We start from the raw sequence: 18,960 nt of genomic DNA on the forward strand, positions 1-18,960 counted from the left end.
ACCGGCTGTACGAAGTACGCAAATTATATCTATACATATATATATATATATATATGCACATACGTTAATGGTATATATGTATGTATTTATGTGTATTTACGGGCATAGCGGTCATTAAACATACTCAAGAGAGAGTTTTTTCTAATTCACTCAGAGGGACAATCTTTGTATTATAGCGGTCCCAACTCTCGTTATCTATATCGGAAATGTTCTCCATTACATGCCATGGGAAATTATCGTTCAAGAATTTATCAAATGGGACTGTAATCTTGTTTGAATCGTACAAAAATGACCACATGGCCTTGTAGCAGCCACCAAGGGCACACGAGTTTGGTGTGTCTAACCTGAAATTACCCTTCGTAGCGCCGATGACTTGAGCGAATTTCTTCACAATAGCACCGTTTTTGGAAGCTCCACCCACAAAGAAAGTTCTTTCTGGTCTTTTATTCAAGTACTCACGTAAAGGAGATTCGTCGTAGTCGAATTTAACTATCGTGTCTTCGTCGAGGTTTTTTTGCGACTTTGTGTTTGAATCCGAAAGTAAAGGAGAGATTCTTACTCTGCAACTCAAAGCTTGTGATTCTACAATGTTCTTGGCATCGTGTGTCAAATCCGCAAATTTTCCCACGACTTGTTCGATCTTACCTGTTTTCGCATTGAAAAGGACCCTTTTATCTACGGCTTTGACGCTGGGAACGATTTCTCCAAGAGGGAAGTATACACCTAGTTCATTGTCATCGTCCTTTGAGTCGTCCAGCACAGCTTGATTGAAAAGCGTCCAATCGTTATCGTTTTCCGCATTATTGGCCCGCTCTTTGTTCAACTGGTCTCTTATTTTCTCTCTTGCCAAAGAGCCATTACAGTAACAAATCATACCCATATAGTGGTTTGGTAGAGTTGGATGAATAAAGAGATGGTAATTCGGAGAGGGATGATACTTGTCAGTGACTAAGAGAACGGTAGTGCTTGTGCCGAGGGAGACCAACACGTCGTCCTTCCGCAAGGGCAATGAACATATCGTGGCTAGATTATCACCAGTCATGGGGGAGACCTTACAGTCTGCGCTAAAACCGTATTTTTGGGTAAAATATTTACAAATTTTGCCGGCAATCATAGCTTTCATAGGGGCGCCCATTAGCTTTTGCTTGCATGAGTCGCCAATCAAGTGGAGCAGCTCATCGTTGAATTTTCTCTCACGGATATCATAAAGATTCATACCACACGCGTCAGCCTCTTCCAATTCTACTAGATGGCCTACTAAGACAGAAGTCAAGAAACTGGACACTAGAGAAATGGTGTTCGTTTTTTTGTATGTTTCTGGCTCCAACTCAGCAATCTTCAGAATTTGAGGACCCGTGAACCTGAAATGGGCTCTAGACCCGGTCAATTGAGCCAGATTCTCAGGCCCGCCAACACACTGCTCAAACTCTTGGCATTGTTTGGCAGTGCTGTGGTCTTGCCAATTGGGTGCGGTCTGTCTTGCAAATGCGGCAGGCCCGACGTAGTGCACTAGATCCTTTTCCGATTCATTGTTCAATTGGCTCAGCAAGGCTTCAGCCTGAGAGGACCAGTAGACGGACCCGTGCTGTTGGCAGGATCCTGAAACTGCTACCACTTTCTCGAGAGGAAACCCTGCTTTGCAGTACTTCGAGAGAACCAGGTCTAGCGCCTCCAGCCACATTGCCACGGGACATTCGATGGTATCGCCGCGGATATAAACGCCTTTCTTCGTGCGGTAGTTGGGCAGGTCCTTTTCGAACTCGACGGTTTCCGAATGGACAATTTTCAGGTCCTGATCAATGGCGAGACATTTCAGCTGCTGCGTCGAGAGATCAAATCCGAGGTAGTATGAGTCCTGGGACATTGCAATGGTGGTCTTTGTCTGTGCTCGGGCATTGACTGTGAGACAAAAAGCTCTAGAGTTTCATGATCACCATCTTCTTTATTTGTCCCGAACTGTTGTCCCCCCTTATTTGCCTCGCCCGAAAACTGTCCGAGCCGGAAAGGCAGAGTACAGTAGCCCACCACCTCGGCGGCTATCTTCTGCGCGTTTCGACAAGACTGGGATTAGGTGGGTCATGGAAAGAGTGGTGCGTGCTATGTTTACTGACGCCATGCTGTTTCCCCACTAGTTTTTGTTTCTGGCAGACAAGCGGAGGGGTTGATTGAGGACATGGCCGGGGTTGCAATTTATGGGACCGTGCTAGTGGTGTTTTAGTGCGATTCCTGGACAGAAAAGCAATGTCCCTGAATTTTCGTGGAGGCGGCTGTGCTGTAATGGGAAAACTGTACAAATGAACATCAACACATTTTTACGGCGTTTAACATGGTCTTGTAATACATCTCTCTTATCCTCTCAATGCCTCGTAGTGATTCAGTGCTGATAAAATTAAGTCTTTCTTCAAAAGTAAGTGAAACGGGAAATAATAACTATTTACTTTATGTTTTGTTTTGAAACCCGTTAAAATCAGTTCTGAAGTCAGGAAAGGACTGAAGAAAATAATAAAAGTCTACTCAAAAGAGATTTTTTGAAAAACGCAAAAATTTGGTTTCTTGATAGGTAACACCAGATATTCAAATGCGTTATACACACATATATATGCGTAGCTTTTGTCTCCTCGGTTTGATTATCAAATCACACAAGACTATCGTATTATTTACAGTGGTAGAAGAATAGTTTCCCGGGTAACCGTTGAGACTGAAAAATTTTGAAAAGCTGATGAAAGAAGAGAAGAAAAAAAAATAAACTTAAATGCTGCTCTGCGTAAAATGGTGTATGTCATCTGGCTGATAGACCTATAACCATTTTTCCATTGCTTGCGCAGAATTTCCTTCAAGGTTAGCATTCATTATAATATTCTCATTAACATTGAAAAAAACAAACTGCAGGCACTATAATATAAATACAACACAGCAACCACATGTCAAGATTAGAAATATATTCACCAGAAGGGCTACGTCTAGACGGACGTCGATGGAATGAACTGCGTCGTTTCGAAACTTCCATCAACACTCATCCGCATGCTGCTGATGGCTCTTCCTACTTGGAACAAGGTAACAACAAAATCATCACTCTCGTGAAGGGTCCAAAGGAACCAAGGTTGAAGTCTCAAATGGATACTTCGAAGGCCCTGTTAAACGTTTCCGTAAACATTACAAAATTCTCCAAATTCGAAAGGAGCAAATCCAGTCATAAAAACGAAAGGCGTGTCCTTGAGATTCAAACTTCGTTAGTAAGAATCTTCGAAAAAAACGTAATGTTGAACATTTACCCCAGAACAGTTATCGATATCGAAATCCACGTCCTTGAGCAGGATGGTGGTATCATGGGCACACTGATCAATGGTATCACGCTCGCTCTGATAGACGCTGGTATATCGATGTACGATTACATAAGTGGTATCTCCGTCGGGCTGTATGACACCACCCCACTACTAGATATCAATTCGCTAGAAGAAAACGCTATGAGTGCAGTGACACTAGGTGTCGTGGGGAAGTCGGAAAAACTATCTCTATTATTGATAGAAGATAAAATCCCCTTGGACAGACTAGAGAACGTCCTAGCCATCGGTATTGCGGGTGCTCATAGAGTAAGAGACCTGATGGATGAAGAGTTAAGAAAACATGCCCAAAAAAGAGTCACTAATGCCTCTGCCAGGTAAAAAAAAAGGGCCGTCTACTGCCACTCTTTATATAAAAGTACGTAAAAACACTATACCTAAATCAATGCATTTATATCTTCGTATATACCATCCTCCACGCCTCATCGAAGAGGCTGCCCTCACAGTTTTTTCTTACCTATTGACGCAAACAAGTCCTTTGGTTTCATAGAATGCTGGAAGACTTTCCTCCTCAGATGCGTAACATTCTGATTGACGCTGGCGACCGTATTAATAACTGTATGCTTCTTGCTCAAATCGTCTGCATTCGCGTATGCCTCCCTGACATGATTATGCTGCTTATACTCTTCAACTATAAAGTCCTTATCCTTCCTAGAGGACGATTTTAATGTATAGTTTATCCATGTCTGTATTCCCGTGTCGTATTCGTCCAATTCGTGCTTCTGGGTTCTCAATTGGTTTATCTTACTTTCATGCGATGTTTTACTATTCAGTACTTTGTTTACGTCTAGATTGGGCACATTACTCTGTTGCCCCAATTTTGCCATTTCTTTAGAACTGGGCTCATGAATGCTCACCATTTCGCCCTGTGATACCGCCCTGCTCTCACTTTTCAAAGATGCATCGCGTGCCACCTGACTATCAATATTGTGGTTGTTATTATCGTCCTCTGTGGTACCGTTCTCGTTTCCTGCATTCAATTGTTCGTGTGCAATCGTCGGTAAAGGTGGTAGGTTTGAATGATTACCTATTAAACCGGGAACATTATAGATCGTATTGTTATCGTATAGGGTCTTGGTGTCCCTAATAGTCTCCAAATCTTCGTTCCCACTTTTAGAAGGAAATGCATCCCAGGTACTTTCCATTTCCGAGTATGTAGAGACTACGCGAGGTTTCATACTAGCAGGCGTTAAATCTACTAACTTACCATTAGAGTCAATCACATACCCAGGTGGCGCTTTTTTATTTGCTGTATCCTGTACGAATCCCGATCGCAACGCTTCACTATCTGGTTTCCAAGAGCCAATATCATTTGAGTCCCTAGTTGAATTTTCCTCCGTATCTTTGTCTTCGTGTGCGTTATCCCCTTCATCACCGTTAGGGTTCGGCATTGATTCAACACTACCATCTTCCGAGTTAACGTTTTCATTGTCTTTAGCTTCTTTGTGATCCATTGTCGATTTCTCCTCATCGTTATGGTCTGAACTTTCATCATCGTCAATCATTTTGGAAAAATAGCCTGACTTCGAAGCCTTCAAACTACCCTCATCCGAGTCAGAGTTTATATTTGCTTCACTGTCGTTTTCATCACTCGAAATTAGCACAGAATCTCTWTCTCTACTGGAAAATCTGTAATCATCAGTAGCTTCGTTATCGTTTTCAGTGGTTTCGCTGTCTTCTTCTCCTTCTTCTCCGACTTTTGTATCGTTTGCTGAATACTTGATTGATTCAGTATACGATAAAGCATCATCGTCCGTCGTATCAAGTTGTTTTGATGTTTGGTTTACACTTGAAGGCTCATCTGAAATCGGTGAAGACCTTTCATTACCGTCATACTCCTCCTCTTTGGTCTCTTTTTCAGAGTCTGAAGAACGCTGGTAGTCGTTGAAAAAGGAGTTGCGGTATTCGTCATCGAGAAGCTTCATCTCCTTCCCTGTATTCTTTAGACCTGCTACTTGGGTTGGCTTATTAGATGTCTCGAAGAATTCAGTAGAATCCCTACTGCCAATACTCTTTTCTTCTTCACTTTTTCCTTCTTCTTCTTCTAGCATATCTGCATTCATGACTTCATCTGCCTTTTCCTGTTCTACTTGTTCTTCCTGCTCCGAAGACAACATACCTGAAAGGTATCCGGTTTTGGACACTTCAAAGTCTTCCCCTTCATTCTCAGAATCATCCTCGTCACTGTTTTCATTTTCATTTTCAGATTCATCTCCATTTTCATCTTCATTTTCTGTCGGCAGGTTCATGCACATACCATCTTGTATGAGCTTTATTTCGGCCTCTTCGTAATCGGCACATGCGTTTTCTGCCAAGGGAGACACTGGAATTTGTGATTGCGATTTGTTTTGAGTTTCGTCGGAACTGTCTGGATCACGCTGAAAATCAGAAGTCTGCCTCATTTCCGGTGTCATCTCCCTTGATATCTGTTCAATCAGATTATCAAGGTCTTCGTTCACCGCCCTATTGGCATGTAGCAACTTCTTATTCTCAACTGGGCTCTTCAAAGATGCTGTCGATGAAAGATAATCTGGTTCGTCTGTTTCCTTGTCAGTATGTCCAATTCTGGTTACATCTACATCAGCAACGTCAGCAACGTCAACAACATCGGCAACATCAGCAACGTCAGCAACGTCAGCAACATCAGCAACGTCAGCAACGTCAGCAACATCAGCAACATCAGCAACGTCAGCAACRTCAGCAACGTCAGCAACGTCAGCAACGTCAGCAACGTCAGCAACGTCAACAACACCAGAAACACCAGCAACATTATCATCATCTTCATCATCATCATCATCATCATCATCATCATCATCATCATCATTCTTTTCATTATCATTTTCATTATTAATAGGTTGATCATTCTCATCGGTATAATTGAGCTTGGGCAGAGCCGGCAAGTTTGAAACCTTTTTCTTATGACTTCCATCACCTTTGGTATCATCCTCGGAGGAGTAATCGTATTCGTCACTACTATCCCAACCAGCACCGTCATAACTGGCTTGTGATGCACTCACCCATCTATACGACTTCTTTCTACCAACCTGTTCAGCGCTCATGATTGGAATAGGCTTTTCTAATTTACACAATACGATACCAACCAAATCAAACAAGACCCTATGACAGTCCTACAATGTGACTTGTGTGTTTACCTGTTCTAACCTATATAGAATAATGGCATTTACACAGGTCTCTCTCGGTGCCTTACGAAATTCTCAGTATGAAGCAACCTGTCCCGTTACCCGAAAATAAAAACGAATCGCGTCACTAAATAAAAGAAGTATTTTTGTATCATGTTGCTCCAAAAACATATAATTATTAGCCTATTATATACAATACTAACCAAACAATTTGCCTTGTAATGTTTTTATATATACAAAATGAATACATGTACTGTGCATACAAATTTTGATTTTTCTTTATCGTATTCTTTCAATCTTGAGAAGGATTATCATTTTTGGCGTCTGTATGGTTTTTTTTGGCACTATGGGCAGCGACAGCGGCTTCTGCGGCTTGCATAGCGTTTTTTTGCATTTTTTGGCCTGAAAACTTCATACTAAACGGTAACAAACACGTATTAAGAGCAACCCATGCGACAAGAATACCGTAGTTTCTCCCCATTTTCCTTCTGGTTAAGTTTAAAAAAATTACTTTGTAGATATCCACCGCATTGTGAATTGGCATGATGTAACCATACCTATAGAAATCGTTATTCAATGCCATAGGGTAGAATGAAGCAGAGATATTTAGGATAATCCACGTCATCAACCAAAAACTTAAAAACTGAGGACAGTAAGCTATAACTAAGCTCAGTACGTTTTCATTGGCACCACCGACAGCCATCATGACCAGCCATGTAGACATCCAGTATACGACAAATCCTCCTCTACCAAATGCAGGGGTAAAATCGATCCTAAAGATGGCTGACACAGTACAGAATCCAATGGAAAGAAGAAAATAGGTCGACCACGAAACTAAAATTCTATAGATTAGAATGTGCTTTGGTTTAAGCACTTTTGCCATTTCTCCGTGCAGTTTCCCGTAAAGGGATAACTGTAGAACAGTTAACAGAATACAATAGATCAACCCAACTTGTAAAGGGGCCATTAGGATACGGTCAGTGAAGGGGCGATGGTCGTTGTAATCAAATAATAGTTGACCTGCACTTGCCCAGTTCTGAGTGTTTATACTGGCGTCGTTGTAAGTAGTAGTGACGTTGCTCATCAATGAGGGAAGATACTCCTTCGTGTAGTATTGCTGAAACAAGGCTTCCAATTTCTGCATCAAGGGTAGAATAGTTGCTCTTACACTTAATGGGTCACGACCACTTTCATACACGGATTGAAAAAAATCTGAAGAATTGAATAGCGAGTTCACATCTTGAGTAATTAAAGAATTGTACAGGGTGTCTGTGGCATTTGGTTTAACGTTTAGTGCTAACCAATATTTCTCTTCATAAATCAAATCCACCACTTTCGCATCAATCTCATCGGAATTCGTCGATCCGAATTTCTCGTTAAACGACGTTGTATTATATATGCGCCATGTGCCAGGAACAGATGCTAACAACGTCGGTATGATGGCAGACATCGACTGCACAGTACTGTTAGATGAAACATCTTGTAGCACAACAATATTTTTCACTTTAAAGAAGTAACGGTTTGTTCCGTAACTGGCCCCCCAGTAAATCGATATGAGAGAGATGCAGAGACATGCAATGAGAAAGTTGTTGACACCGAATTTCAACAGTATCTTTTCTCTCTGTTTTCGTAACCTCGGAGAAAAGAGACCAGTTTTTATTCTTTCCAGGGGAGCACCATCGCCACCACCATTCTCTTTCTTGTTAGAACCTCCCTCCACTTTGGACGACTTTGATGAGGCTACCTCACCAGGACGGAAATCTTTCAATGACTCTGCTGACTCAGAAGAGTGGCTAAGGCCCTCAGCAAAACGCCGGTTACAGTACGACGCGCCATCCATCCCGCCGGTGAATGCAGCAGCTGCTTCTAGTGCAGGGTTCTCGATATATAGCGGCTTCCCGTCCTCGATATTATTTTCTCTCTCACTCATCTTCTACGCGGAACTATACACTCTCGCAGTAGGACCCTAATTTTAAGGGAGTACAACTGAACTACAAGAAACGAAATATGAGTTTGTGTATATGAGGGCAAACCTTATGTACACAGACGTGGATTTCCCAAAGCTAGAAGTCGTATCCATTAAATGCCGTTTTGCAGTAACAACCGTTTCAAATGGGGCAATTTAGCGATGAGTATGGCACTCACTTTATTAGTTGAACCTCGTTTGCACTTTTCCCTCTGTTTGTCGCACCTTGGTAATTACCGAAAAAAACAATATCCGCGTATATGCGCGCACTCAAAGGGTAACACGTTATTCTCAACATTTCTTTTTTTCCCGATTTTTCAACCTCTTCGAGACCCAGATGTATAGCGGTGAAAACAATAGTGTAGTGTGCATTGGATGTGCAAGATATGATGCGTGCAGGAAAGGAAGTGACAATCGGATAGATCGATACGCCAATCGGGAAGAACTTAATACTGCTTTGTATGATGCCTAACTCTAAAGCACCGCAACAAGTTGCTGCTCCTCTGAAGGTAATAGACGTGGTTGACCATGCGCTAAAGAGTCGACTCTTGGGTGGCAGCACGTTCCATTCGGGGTTTGATAGCTTGGATTCCGTGCTGAACTTGCAATTCAGACTGCATTATCATGTTCTTGGGTCTAGGGGGCTTGCAAAGCCCGTTTGTGAAGTTTTGTTGAAGGATTGCAAAAGGCTGGAGAAGAACCTAGGTATGATGGAGGAATTGAACGACTATCCCGAGGTCGCAAGGCTGATCGAGAAGGTCCTGTTCAATTGTTTTGGCATACTTTTCTTCTACTTAGGCCAATTCCAGGAATCGCAGCGCTGTTTGCTGCATTCTTTGAAAATTCATAATAGTACCGTGGCACAAAATATGGCACTACTGGAACAGTACGACCAATTTTTGATTCTGGAAAACTTATACTATCGTGGTCTACTCTCTCAGGACGTTAACATCATGCAGAACATCTTTTATAAGGAACTGTTGGCCCATGTGAATACGATCCCTCCGGAGTCAAATGGCCTTCTTTTCGAATACATTAATATGATTGTCGCCAAGTTGAGGTTTAACCAACTTCAAGACTTGGCGGACAATTTCAAAGCTACCGTTGACAGTCCCTTTATCCTTTTTCTCTACATTTTAAAGGAGTTTCAATCATCTTCTCAGAAACATACTGATAGCGACGATATTTTTTTGAAAATGGGTCAGCATGCATTATCGAAGGCGAAGTTTCCTAGTGCAAATGAAGGCAATAATAAAAACTTGGAGCATTTTAACATCTTTTTACAGTACTATTTCAAATTCGCTTATGTGGAAAATATAAAAGTTAATCCCGGTTGGTATAGTTTCATCGTCTCTTCTATGGAGAGGACTTTTCAAAGTATTGACATTTCCAAAACGGCAATGATTCTTTTTCAAAATCTAAGCAAAAACAATAGCAACGACGAAATCAAGCAACAATCACTAAAAAGAGAATCAATACTAAATTTTGTTAACTTTGTCAAATATAACGACAAATACTACCAACTAAACAATAATTCCCATCATGACATCATTTCTTTCCTAGACGCATACGCATTCATCTTACAAGATTCCTCTGAAGCGGATTCCATTGAAAACCTTTTTGATTATGATAAAACGGTATCTGCATTTGCCACTTCACTAACATCCTTTTATGAAGAGTATAACCTTCCATTAATGAGCAAAACGGAATCTTTAGATTGGCTGGAAAACAGCACCAGGTCTGTTTGTCCAGAAAACGTTTCGAAAGTTTTGGTCAATGCATGGTCGACCTTGTACGAAATCAGAAAGTATCAATTGGATTTCCTCACATCTAATGATTTGACTTCATATTTATGCAATGCAATGATGTTATCAACAAAGGAAAAGGAGAGTACTACCGATGGAGGGGAAGAAGAAGAAGAAGAAGAAGAAGAAGAAACACTTCGTGAATTACAATTTAAATATTCTTACACTCTAGCACAACAGAGACATATTGAGCCTGCAGTCAAGACTCTAGAATCACTTATCTTAAACAAAAGTCCAAACTGCTACAAAGCTTGGCATCTATTGGCTCTGTGTAGGTCTGTTCAAGAGGATAAGGAAATGTCGTATAAGATTGTTTGCTCTGTACTAGAAGCCATGAATGAAAGTCTTCAAAATGATACTTTAAGTCTGAATGATAGATGGCAACTCGTTCATCTTAAATTAACTCAATTGGCTATTATTGAAGAAATTTTTGGCACGTTGGAAGCTCTGGAAACACTGCCAGAAGTCTTCGAGCTTTACACAACATTGTTTCCCGATTCAAAACCAGAATTGAACAGCACAGGTCCTAAGTACAGTCAAACTAAAGAATACCTCTTACAAATGGTCTGGATCTTTGCTGCAAATATGTATATGAGAACAAAAGAAAACGACTCGGATGCCAAGGCAGCCATCAAGGAAGCCTCAAAAGTAGAGAGCAAATTTAAGAACCTAAATTGTAATATTGCTAACGGTTATTTATCGATAATAAAGAATGAAGCAGATGTTGCACTGAAAGAATTTGAAACCGTACTATACTACGACGAATATAATCTGGACGCTCTGATCGGATTTGCCGAATTAATTTTCCCAGAGGAACTAGATGCAAACGAGGAAAACCTCGAAAGTTACTATACACTGAGCCTCGACAAAAAACCAACCAAGCGGGCTCAATTAACGTTTGTAAATGACACAGACAGGTCTGCAGCGTACGCCAGGTTAAAATTTCTACTAGAGTGCGGAATACTAGAGTCAATAGAGGCGTATCATTCCCCGGAGGTATGGTGGTACTTGTCTTTAATTTACGAAAAGTATCAAGATGATGAATACAAAAATTCCTTATTAAAATGTGTTAAATATCAAGAGTTGAACCCTATTCGCTCCTTCAGGTATTGCAATTACTAATAGTGCCCCTTCTGGGATATACATATACATGAATGTCGTGATAAACAAATATCCATAAAAATATAAAATTAATGAACTATCTTTTCTTTCCCTCTTGGTAAAATGCAGCAACATATCAATGCTTTCTTCTTCGGTTACCCGTAACACCAAATGCAGTAACGTAAGAAAGCTCAGGAAAGAACAGTAGCAATAGACACATTTCGCGTTATAATGGTTCCTCTGAACAGCCTTTTCCAACCATATWCAAAAGTAGACTATAGCCCCATCATACTGGTTTCCTTACCATCCATCAATGAGTAAAGCCAAGGTAACAGGGTTTTCGTCAATTGATGCTGACGATGAAAGTTTACGCGAACGTCACGTAAAGCCATTATATGCAGATGACAGCAATGCCCAAGATGAACAGCTGGATGCCCTTGACGAATTAGAAAAAGAGCATAAGGGAAAAAAATACAGAGATTTTACCATGCTGGTAATCATAAGGGATATCATAGGACCGCTGCTATTAACTATACTTTCATTCTATCTAAGATTCAAGCGCATAGATCAAAACAATCACGTTGTCTGGGATGAGGCTCATTTCGGGAAGTTTGGTTCATACTACATCAAACATGAATACTACCACGATGTACATCCACCGCTAGGTAAGATGCTTATTGCACTGAGTGAATGGATAGCTGGATTCGATGGACAGTTTGACTTCTCCTCTAATAATCCATACCCTGAAGAGGTGAACTTTAAGGTAATGAGACAATTCAATGCCTCATTCGGTGCTTTGTGTACCCCGGTGGCTTTCTTTACTGCCAAATGGATGGGATTCAACTATTTGACTGTATATTTAATCGCTACAATGGTAACTTTGGAACACTCCTATATTGTTCTGTCAAAATTTATATTGCTGGATTCTATGCTACTTTTTTTCACAATGACAACCTTCGCCTGTATGGTGAGGCTGTACACGTTAAGAAAACAGCAAATGACGAGAAAGTGGTCTCTATGGATGCTATTGACAGGGTTATCAATAGGCTGTGTTTGTTCTGTGAAATGGGTCGGTTTATTTATCACAGTTGTAGTTGGTCTCTACACATGTATAGAATTGTTTTTGCTTTACTGTGATACTACCTTGCCTAGAGTAAAATACTATAAACACTGGCTTATCAGAATCATTAACCTGATAGTTATTCCGTTTCTTATCTATCTCTACTGCTTCAAAATCCATTTTGTCCTATTGTACAAGTCTGGTACAGGCGACTCTACAACCAACACGTTATTTCAGATTAATTTGGAGGGAACTCAAATCAAAGTTGGTCCTCGTGACGTTGTATTTGGATCAGAATTAACAATAAGATCACATGGTTTAAGTCCGAATCTGTTACATTCGCACGTTCAATTATATCCAGAGGGTTCCGGTCAACATCAAATTACTGGGTATGGATTTGCCGACTCTAATAACGTTTGGAAGTTTGAATTTTCAAGATCCTCTGGATCGCATCTGGACATTAACGGGACTCTAAACGGCGAAATAGTTCCAATAGTGGATGGTACGGAAGTCCGTATTACCCATAAAAATACAGGATCCAATCTTCATTCCCATGAAGTGCCTTCGCACGTCTCTAGGGGAAACTTCGAAGTTTCAGGCTATGGATCACAAGACGTTGGGGACGCCAAGGATGATTGGATTATAGAAATTGTAAAACAAATGGATTCCCCAAATCCTGACTACGCAGATGAAGATCCAGACACCTTGCACCCTGTTTCTACCTTTTTCAGGTTGAGGCACAAGGTTTTGGGCTGTTACCTGGCTTCCACTGGGCTAACATACCCAGCTTGGGGTTTCAAACAGGCTGAAATCGTTTGCAAGGATTCATGGAGTCATAGAGATAAATCAACTTGGTGGAATGTAGAGGACCATTGGAACAATAATTTAGAAACCCCGGAAGATTATGTTCCCCCAAAATCTAATTTTTGGACTGATTTTGTTTTGACCAACTTCGCCATGGCTTCGTCTAATAATGCATTAGTTCCTGATGAAGACAAATATGACAGTTTATCGTCAAGTGCATGGGAATGGCCAACATTGCACAAAGGACTGCGAATGTGCTCGTGGGCAGGTTATATCGATAGGTATTACTTAATGGGGTCCCCATTCAATACATGGATATCTACTACATGCTTACTCATATTTCCGTTCATCATCATTTCTGTGCTGTATCGATGGAGAAGACAAACGCTTTATCTTTCAGACGATCAAATCTGGAAAGTGACCATTCAAGGTATTTTTCCTTTTATCTCCTGGATGACACACTACTTGCCATTCGCGATAATGGGGAGAGTAACATATGTACATCATTACGTTCCTGCCCTATACTTTGCGATTCTCGTGTTTGGATTCATCGTGGATCTCACTTTGACCAGGGCCCATTGGATTATCAAATATCCTGTTTATTTGTCACTGTTTGGCGGGTGCATGTACATATACATCCTTTTCGCTCCATTATGTCAAGGTATGCACGGTGATGGAGAAAAATATGTACCTTTGGAATGGCTATCCACTTGGGATATGGCGGTTCAATAGAGATATTTAATGATCTATGTAATGCTTACTGAAAGCTGTAAATGATATAATTCCATTAAGGTAGGAGAAAATTCATCTTTTCTTTCATTTCTACAGGAGAAATAATACAAAGTGTAGCCTATTCGTATGCTAAAGAGTATACACGGGTAGACAAATCGCTACTTCCAACGCCTAGATAAAATCTACCGTTTCTTTTCAAATGTGACCATCTCAATCTTGTAACCTTATCTGCTGGCGTTATGTCCTCTTTCAACTGTGATATTAGTTCGAAGTTGCCGGAAAAATAGCTGTACAAATAGATTTCACCATCTTCGAGCCCCACCGATATTAAAATCTTGTCTCCCACCATGGCATCATGCACAGAGACAGCTGTAGCAGGTTTGCTATGCTTAATGGATGCTTCCATGACGTAATCATCTGTTGGTTCCGTTTGGTGTCTCCAGATCTTGACAGTCTTATCTCTGGAGGCGGTGACAAAGACATTACCAAACTCTAATGGTGCCCAATCTGCGTCCCAAATAATTCTTGTATGTGGTTTTTCATTCTTATATCTTAATTCAAAAGTATTGTCTTCCATATTTCTTTCCCAAAGTGCCCATTTTCTGTCCCTACAAACACTCAGCAGGAATTTTCCGTCCTTAGAAAATTTCAATCTTGTTATCGTTAAGCTGTGGAACGGTAAGGCTGGTTTTATTTCCAACCAATTTTCTGTACTAAATATTCTTATAACCGCATTTTGGACATTATTCGATCTACAAGCAGATGCAATTAGTTTCTGATCTGGAGAAACATCGAGGCACGTTATTTCAAAACCATGTCCGTAAAGTTTTTCTACTTCTGGCCACAATAGATGTCTTTGTAATTGATCTTCCATTGGTGGCGTTTCCAACAAGGATAAAGGATCGATAACATCCGACTCTTTATTGCCACTACCTTCGTCATCATCGTCATCATCATCGTCATTATTAGCGTCATCCTCTCCGGCTTTATTAGATAAACCTAAAACAGGCACAGTGGCAGACTCAGGCATTTCATTTTCTTGACCAAACTGAACACCAACAAACTTCTGCAACATTCCAGCCACACCTTTAGGTAAATCAAAAGACCTTAGAATTTTTTCATCGCCACCACTTACAAATCGTGTATTAGTGACTGGCTCAACACAAATCATATCATAACCATGTATTTGGGGCCTAGAAAACTCATGCCAAGTGGTAACATCTCTTTTCTGTCCGTTAGCGTTATACACCCATGGTGCGTACAATCTTGCTGTCTGGTCCAGAGAAGTTGCCAATAGGTACTCACCGCTGGGAGACCAAGCGACATCCGTCACGTCCTTCGTAGCGCCCGATGTACCTAACTTTTGGTCACAGATTATGTTATCCTTAGTACACCACATTCTCCAAGACCCAGTCTTACCGTTAGTCAAAAAGTAATCCATTCCTTCATGAGTAAACCATATACAGGACCAAAACCCACCGGAAGAACCAGTGGCGGTCGAGGCACCTTTCGAGGATATTTCACCCAATCTCAGACCACATACCCAAATACCTGAGGTCTCGTCAGGCTCCCATACCATTAGTGAAGTGTCAGCCGTGGCGGCTAGTAGTTGTAAGCGAGATTCGTGCCACTGGAGAGATGAAATCCAGTCATCATGTCCCATAATCAATGCTTCAAAATCAATACCAACTCTCAAATCATCGTCAATATGGAATTTATATTGTTTATTACTTAGTAAGGTCAACTTCGATGAATTTTCCTCTGAGTCATCAATTAAATCATTAACCCTAACTCTCCACAATCTGATATAACGGTCTTGGGACCCAGAACATAATAAATAGTCTCCTGGGGTTTCTTGGTGACGAAAGGCCAATGATTTAATCCAGTCTTCATGGCCTTCTAATTCTGCAACAATTTGACAGTTTTCGATGTCCGCATTCTTTAGAATGAAAGAGGCAATAAATACGTGTACATTGGTACCACCGATGGCAAGCAAGTACTTGTTCTTTTCTACCCTAGACAATGATAAACATAATGGATAGAAAAATCCTTTTTTTATGCTAATTTCTTGACCAAAACTGAACTGATCGGTTTGTGTGTTCTGTGTCCATAAAGTGACGGTACCATCAGCAGAACCGACAGCAATGATGTTTGGCAAAGCGGTCAATGCCACGATTGTCTTTGAATAGTGTTTTATGGTTTGAACACATTGTAAATGAGAGTCATCGATGAATTTCCAAATCTTGACATGATGATCTTCAGATGCGGATACCATAAATTCTGTCTCTGGGATAAACTTCACACATGTGACTTCTGCTTCATGACTTTTCAAAGTTGAGTAAACACCTTGATGGTTAAGCTCAATGGGACTCCATAACGCAATAGTTTTGCCTGCACCAAATGCAACGATTTTTTTATCGTTGTGTAGATCACTAACTTGAGTTTGTTTGTTAGCACCTATGAAGATAGCTTCGGGAACAACAGATTCCGCCATAACTGTGACACGCTGATTTAAAACTTTCTAGTCCGTTTGCGGGTCTAGGTGAGTTTGGACGCGAATACATGTAGTGTGTCTGGCACATGTAACTATTGCTTCAATAGCAAGCCCATCGGCTATCAAAAAACAGAAAATTTTCAATTTTTTCAAAAAACACGGTAACTTTCTCAGTCACGTGGATGCGGCTGAATAGAAAAGGTAGCTAATTGCATAAGTTATAGAGATATGTATGTTATGTATATTATTTCTTAGGTTGCAATGCCGTCTTGCACATTTCAAACTTTTCAAACTCTCCCTCAAAAAAGCGAGACTTGAGCATCTTACTGAACCACTTAGTGATTTCCGGGTGGTTTGATCTCCATTCTTCGTCGAAGATACTTATGAACCCCAATGAAAAAACAGACGCAGAGATTAGATCAGCGAGAGTTTCATGATCATCGCACGCCAGAAACTGCTGTTCCTTCAACCTCCTCTCGTAGAGGGAGACCATAGTGTCAATGTTCCCCCTTGCGGTGTTGAACTCGGCGGCATCGTAAGGCTTTATCCCCACTATAGGGTAAAACAACTTACACAGCTCGATCAAGAAATCGCTGTTGGAGAGCGACTCCCATCTCAGGATGTCCGCACGGACCTTGAAATCACCCACGGGCCCCAATAAGTGAGTAATGGCTTTCTTGTCCTTAGACAGGTGGATTAGGTAATAGTCAATGGCCATAGCCTCCGTGAGAGTCCACTCGTCGTGTGGTCCCACAAACGTGGGGTACTTTCCCCATGGAAATTCGCTTTCGTACAGTTCTCGAGCGTCGCTGGGGTCCTTGAGCTTGACGTCCAGCTTCAACGAACGCACCAAACCCCTTGGCACGATTGTTCTGATCAATTTCCTTGCTTTCAAATCGGTAAATAAAGTTCCGTCTGACATTATTGGCTTTTTCACGCTTTCATGATGGACAGGAGGGGATATTTATTAGCTATCGTGTGTGTGTGGTATGTCAGTCTGTGCTTTTATAAGGAAGGGATGGTGCCGCTCAAAATAAGGGCCGGCTATTAAAGGGGCCCTTCCTGCCTGCCTGTAATGGTTGGGTTAATGAGAGTAAAAGTTTTTTCATTTAGTTATATCTCTAAAAATCTACATACATGTAATATGTGCGTACTAACTGCCACCACCTCGTCATGAGACGATAAAAAGAGTTGTGCAGAGAATGCGAGGGGAGAGAGCTTGACTTAGAGCTCAGTTCCTGGGGTTCTTTCTCTTTTGAGTCAAGTTTTCCAAAGTTAGGCTATCACTGTCGTCATTATCATCATCGTTATCACTGGGAGGGGTCGAGTTTGTGTTTGAATCAGACTCCGAGTTCGTATTTGTGTTTGTGTTGGAGTTCGTGTCTTCATCATCGTCTTGGCTGAAAATGGATTTATTTGCTGATGTGGTGGTAGCCTTTTCACCGGTGAACTCATTGGCAAACTCTGTGGCTGGGGAGGCTTCCCTGATTAGTTTTCTGGTAAGCGGGTCGTCCAAGAAATTCTGCTGTCTTTGTCGTTGGCCCTGTTTCTTCAATTCGTTGCCTATCAACTTGGAATAGAGTTTCTTGCCCAGGGTTTTCTTTAGTAGGATTTCACGCACTTCGAAATACAAATCTCTGRAGGCATTGTTCAAATTTGTCTGGTTTTTCTTGAAATACGATCTGAACTCGTTGATGTGTTTTTTGAACTCCAGCTCGTTTTTCTTTAACCAAGAAACGTTCAACTCTTGCCTAGTGGCTCCTCTTGCGAAATTCCTCATCAGATACTTGTCATAGTCCCTGATGATCTTGGTGATGATGTCACTTGTGGAGACACCGTTGGTTCTTTGGGTGGTCAGGAACTTGCCCATCTCCTTTATCGGCTTGTAGATATCATCACTCTCTGCGCTGACGTAGGGGATGTCGTCGTGGGCCACATAGTCGATCTTGTGTTTGAGTAGGAATTCCGGGGTGACGCACCAGGGAGCGTTTGGTATGACTTCATCGACCCATTTGCAATGCATCAGAGTTTCGCAACGCTGTTTGTCGGTCAGCACGGTCAAACCTTTTAATTTATGGGTGATTTTGTCGCTGGGTACGCCGACTATGAGTGTTACGTTAGGGAAGGCCTTTTTACACTGTTCCAGTTGCTTCATATGGCCCAGATGGAAAAGATCGAACACACCGTCCGCATATATTCTGATGGGTCTGTCTGTGGGGGGCAGGTTGAACCTGAAACCCTTTGGACGATACTTGCGCAGCTCCTTGGGCAATTCGGTATTCAAACGGGCCTCGTTTTCTTCGAATTCTTTGGCTAAGCGACGGCGCTTCCTTGGGCTGAGCTGAGCGTCTTTATTTTCTTGTTCATGGTCCTGCTCATCCTGCTGATGCTCGTTATCTTGCTCCTCCGCCTCGTCGTGATGTCTTTTGTTTCGGTTACTTTTGAATAAGTTTGATAGGGAAGAGCTAGATAGCTTAGCCCTGATTGAAGACTTCCCTGCTGTTGGGTTTGCCATTT

General features: G+C 41.4%; 9 protein-coding genes across 9 annotated transcripts; 3 read left to right on the top strand and 6 right to left on the bottom strand.

Annotated features, from left to right (window-relative positions):
• Positions 1 to 124: 124 nt before the first annotated feature.
• On the bottom strand, positions 125 to 1,864 carry XKS1 (xylulokinase; the record flags this gene model as incomplete). Its single annotated transcript, XM_018365298.1, has 1 exon — positions 125 to 1,864. The coding sequence occupies one exon, from the start codon at positions 1,862 to 1,864 to the stop codon at positions 125 to 127; it is 1,740 nt and encodes a 579-aa protein (XP_018222398.1).
• Positions 1,865 to 2,921: 1,057 nt separating this feature from the next.
• On the top strand, positions 2,922 to 3,662 carry SKI6 (exosome non-catalytic core subunit SKI6; the record flags this gene model as incomplete). Its single annotated transcript, XM_018365299.1, has 1 exon — positions 2,922 to 3,662. The coding sequence occupies one exon, from the start codon at positions 2,922 to 2,924 to the stop codon at positions 3,660 to 3,662; it is 741 nt and encodes a 246-aa protein (XP_018222399.1).
• Positions 3,663 to 3,781: 119 nt separating this feature from the next.
• Positions 3,782 to 6,400, bottom strand: FYV8 (Fyv8p; the record flags this gene model as incomplete). The annotated part of the gene is made up of 1 exon (XM_018365300.1): positions 3,782 to 6,400. One exon carries the CDS (start codon positions 6,398 to 6,400, stop codon positions 3,782 to 3,784), a length of 2,619 nt encoding a protein of 872 aa, XP_018222400.1.
• A 373-nt stretch (positions 6,401 to 6,773) lies between these two features.
• Positions 6,774 to 8,411, bottom strand: SNG1 (Sng1p; the record flags this gene model as incomplete). Its single annotated transcript, XM_018365301.1, has 1 exon — positions 6,774 to 8,411. The coding sequence occupies one exon, from the start codon at positions 8,409 to 8,411 to the stop codon at positions 6,774 to 6,776; it is 1,638 nt and encodes a 545-aa protein (XP_018222401.1).
• A 497-nt stretch (positions 8,412 to 8,908) lies between these two features.
• On the top strand, positions 8,909 to 11,374 carry YPP1 (Ypp1p; the record flags this gene model as incomplete). Its single annotated transcript, XM_018365302.1, has 1 exon — positions 8,909 to 11,374. One exon carries the CDS (start codon positions 8,909 to 8,911, stop codon positions 11,372 to 11,374), a length of 2,466 nt encoding a protein of 821 aa, XP_018222402.1.
• Positions 11,375 to 11,666: 292 nt separating this feature from the next.
• On the top strand, positions 11,667 to 13,949 carry PMT6 (dolichyl-phosphate-mannose-protein mannosyltransferase PMT6; the record flags this gene model as incomplete). Its single annotated transcript, XM_018365303.1, has 1 exon — positions 11,667 to 13,949. One exon carries the CDS (start codon positions 11,667 to 11,669, stop codon positions 13,947 to 13,949), a length of 2,283 nt encoding a protein of 760 aa, XP_018222403.1.
• A 118-nt stretch (positions 13,950 to 14,067) lies between these two features.
• ELP2 (Elongator subunit ELP2) lies at positions 14,068 to 16,443 on the bottom strand (the record flags this gene model as incomplete). Its single annotated transcript, XM_018365304.1, has 1 exon — positions 14,068 to 16,443. The coding sequence occupies one exon, from the start codon at positions 16,441 to 16,443 to the stop codon at positions 14,068 to 14,070; it is 2,376 nt and encodes a 791-aa protein (XP_018222404.1).
• Positions 16,444 to 16,687: 244 nt separating this feature from the next.
• On the bottom strand, positions 16,688 to 17,365 carry DI49_2168 (uncharacterized protein; the record flags this gene model as incomplete). The annotated part of the gene is made up of 1 exon (XM_018365305.1): positions 16,688 to 17,365. One exon carries the CDS (start codon positions 17,363 to 17,365, stop codon positions 16,688 to 16,690), a length of 678 nt encoding a protein of 225 aa, XP_018222405.1.
• Positions 17,366 to 17,674: 309 nt separating this feature from the next.
• Positions 17,675 to 18,958, bottom strand: PCT1 (choline-phosphate cytidylyltransferase; the record flags this gene model as incomplete). The annotated part of the gene is made up of 1 exon (XM_018365306.1): positions 17,675 to 18,958. One exon carries the CDS (start codon positions 18,956 to 18,958, stop codon positions 17,675 to 17,677), a length of 1,284 nt encoding a protein of 427 aa, XP_018222406.1.
• Positions 18,959 to 18,960: the final 2 nt, after the last annotated feature.

Source organism: Saccharomyces eubayanus, chromosome VII (assembly GCF_001298625.1).
Source record: "Saccharomyces eubayanus strain FM1318 chromosome VII, whole genome shotgun sequence".
NCBI lineage: Eukaryota > Fungi > Ascomycota > Saccharomycetes > Saccharomycetales > Saccharomycetaceae > Saccharomyces > Saccharomyces eubayanus.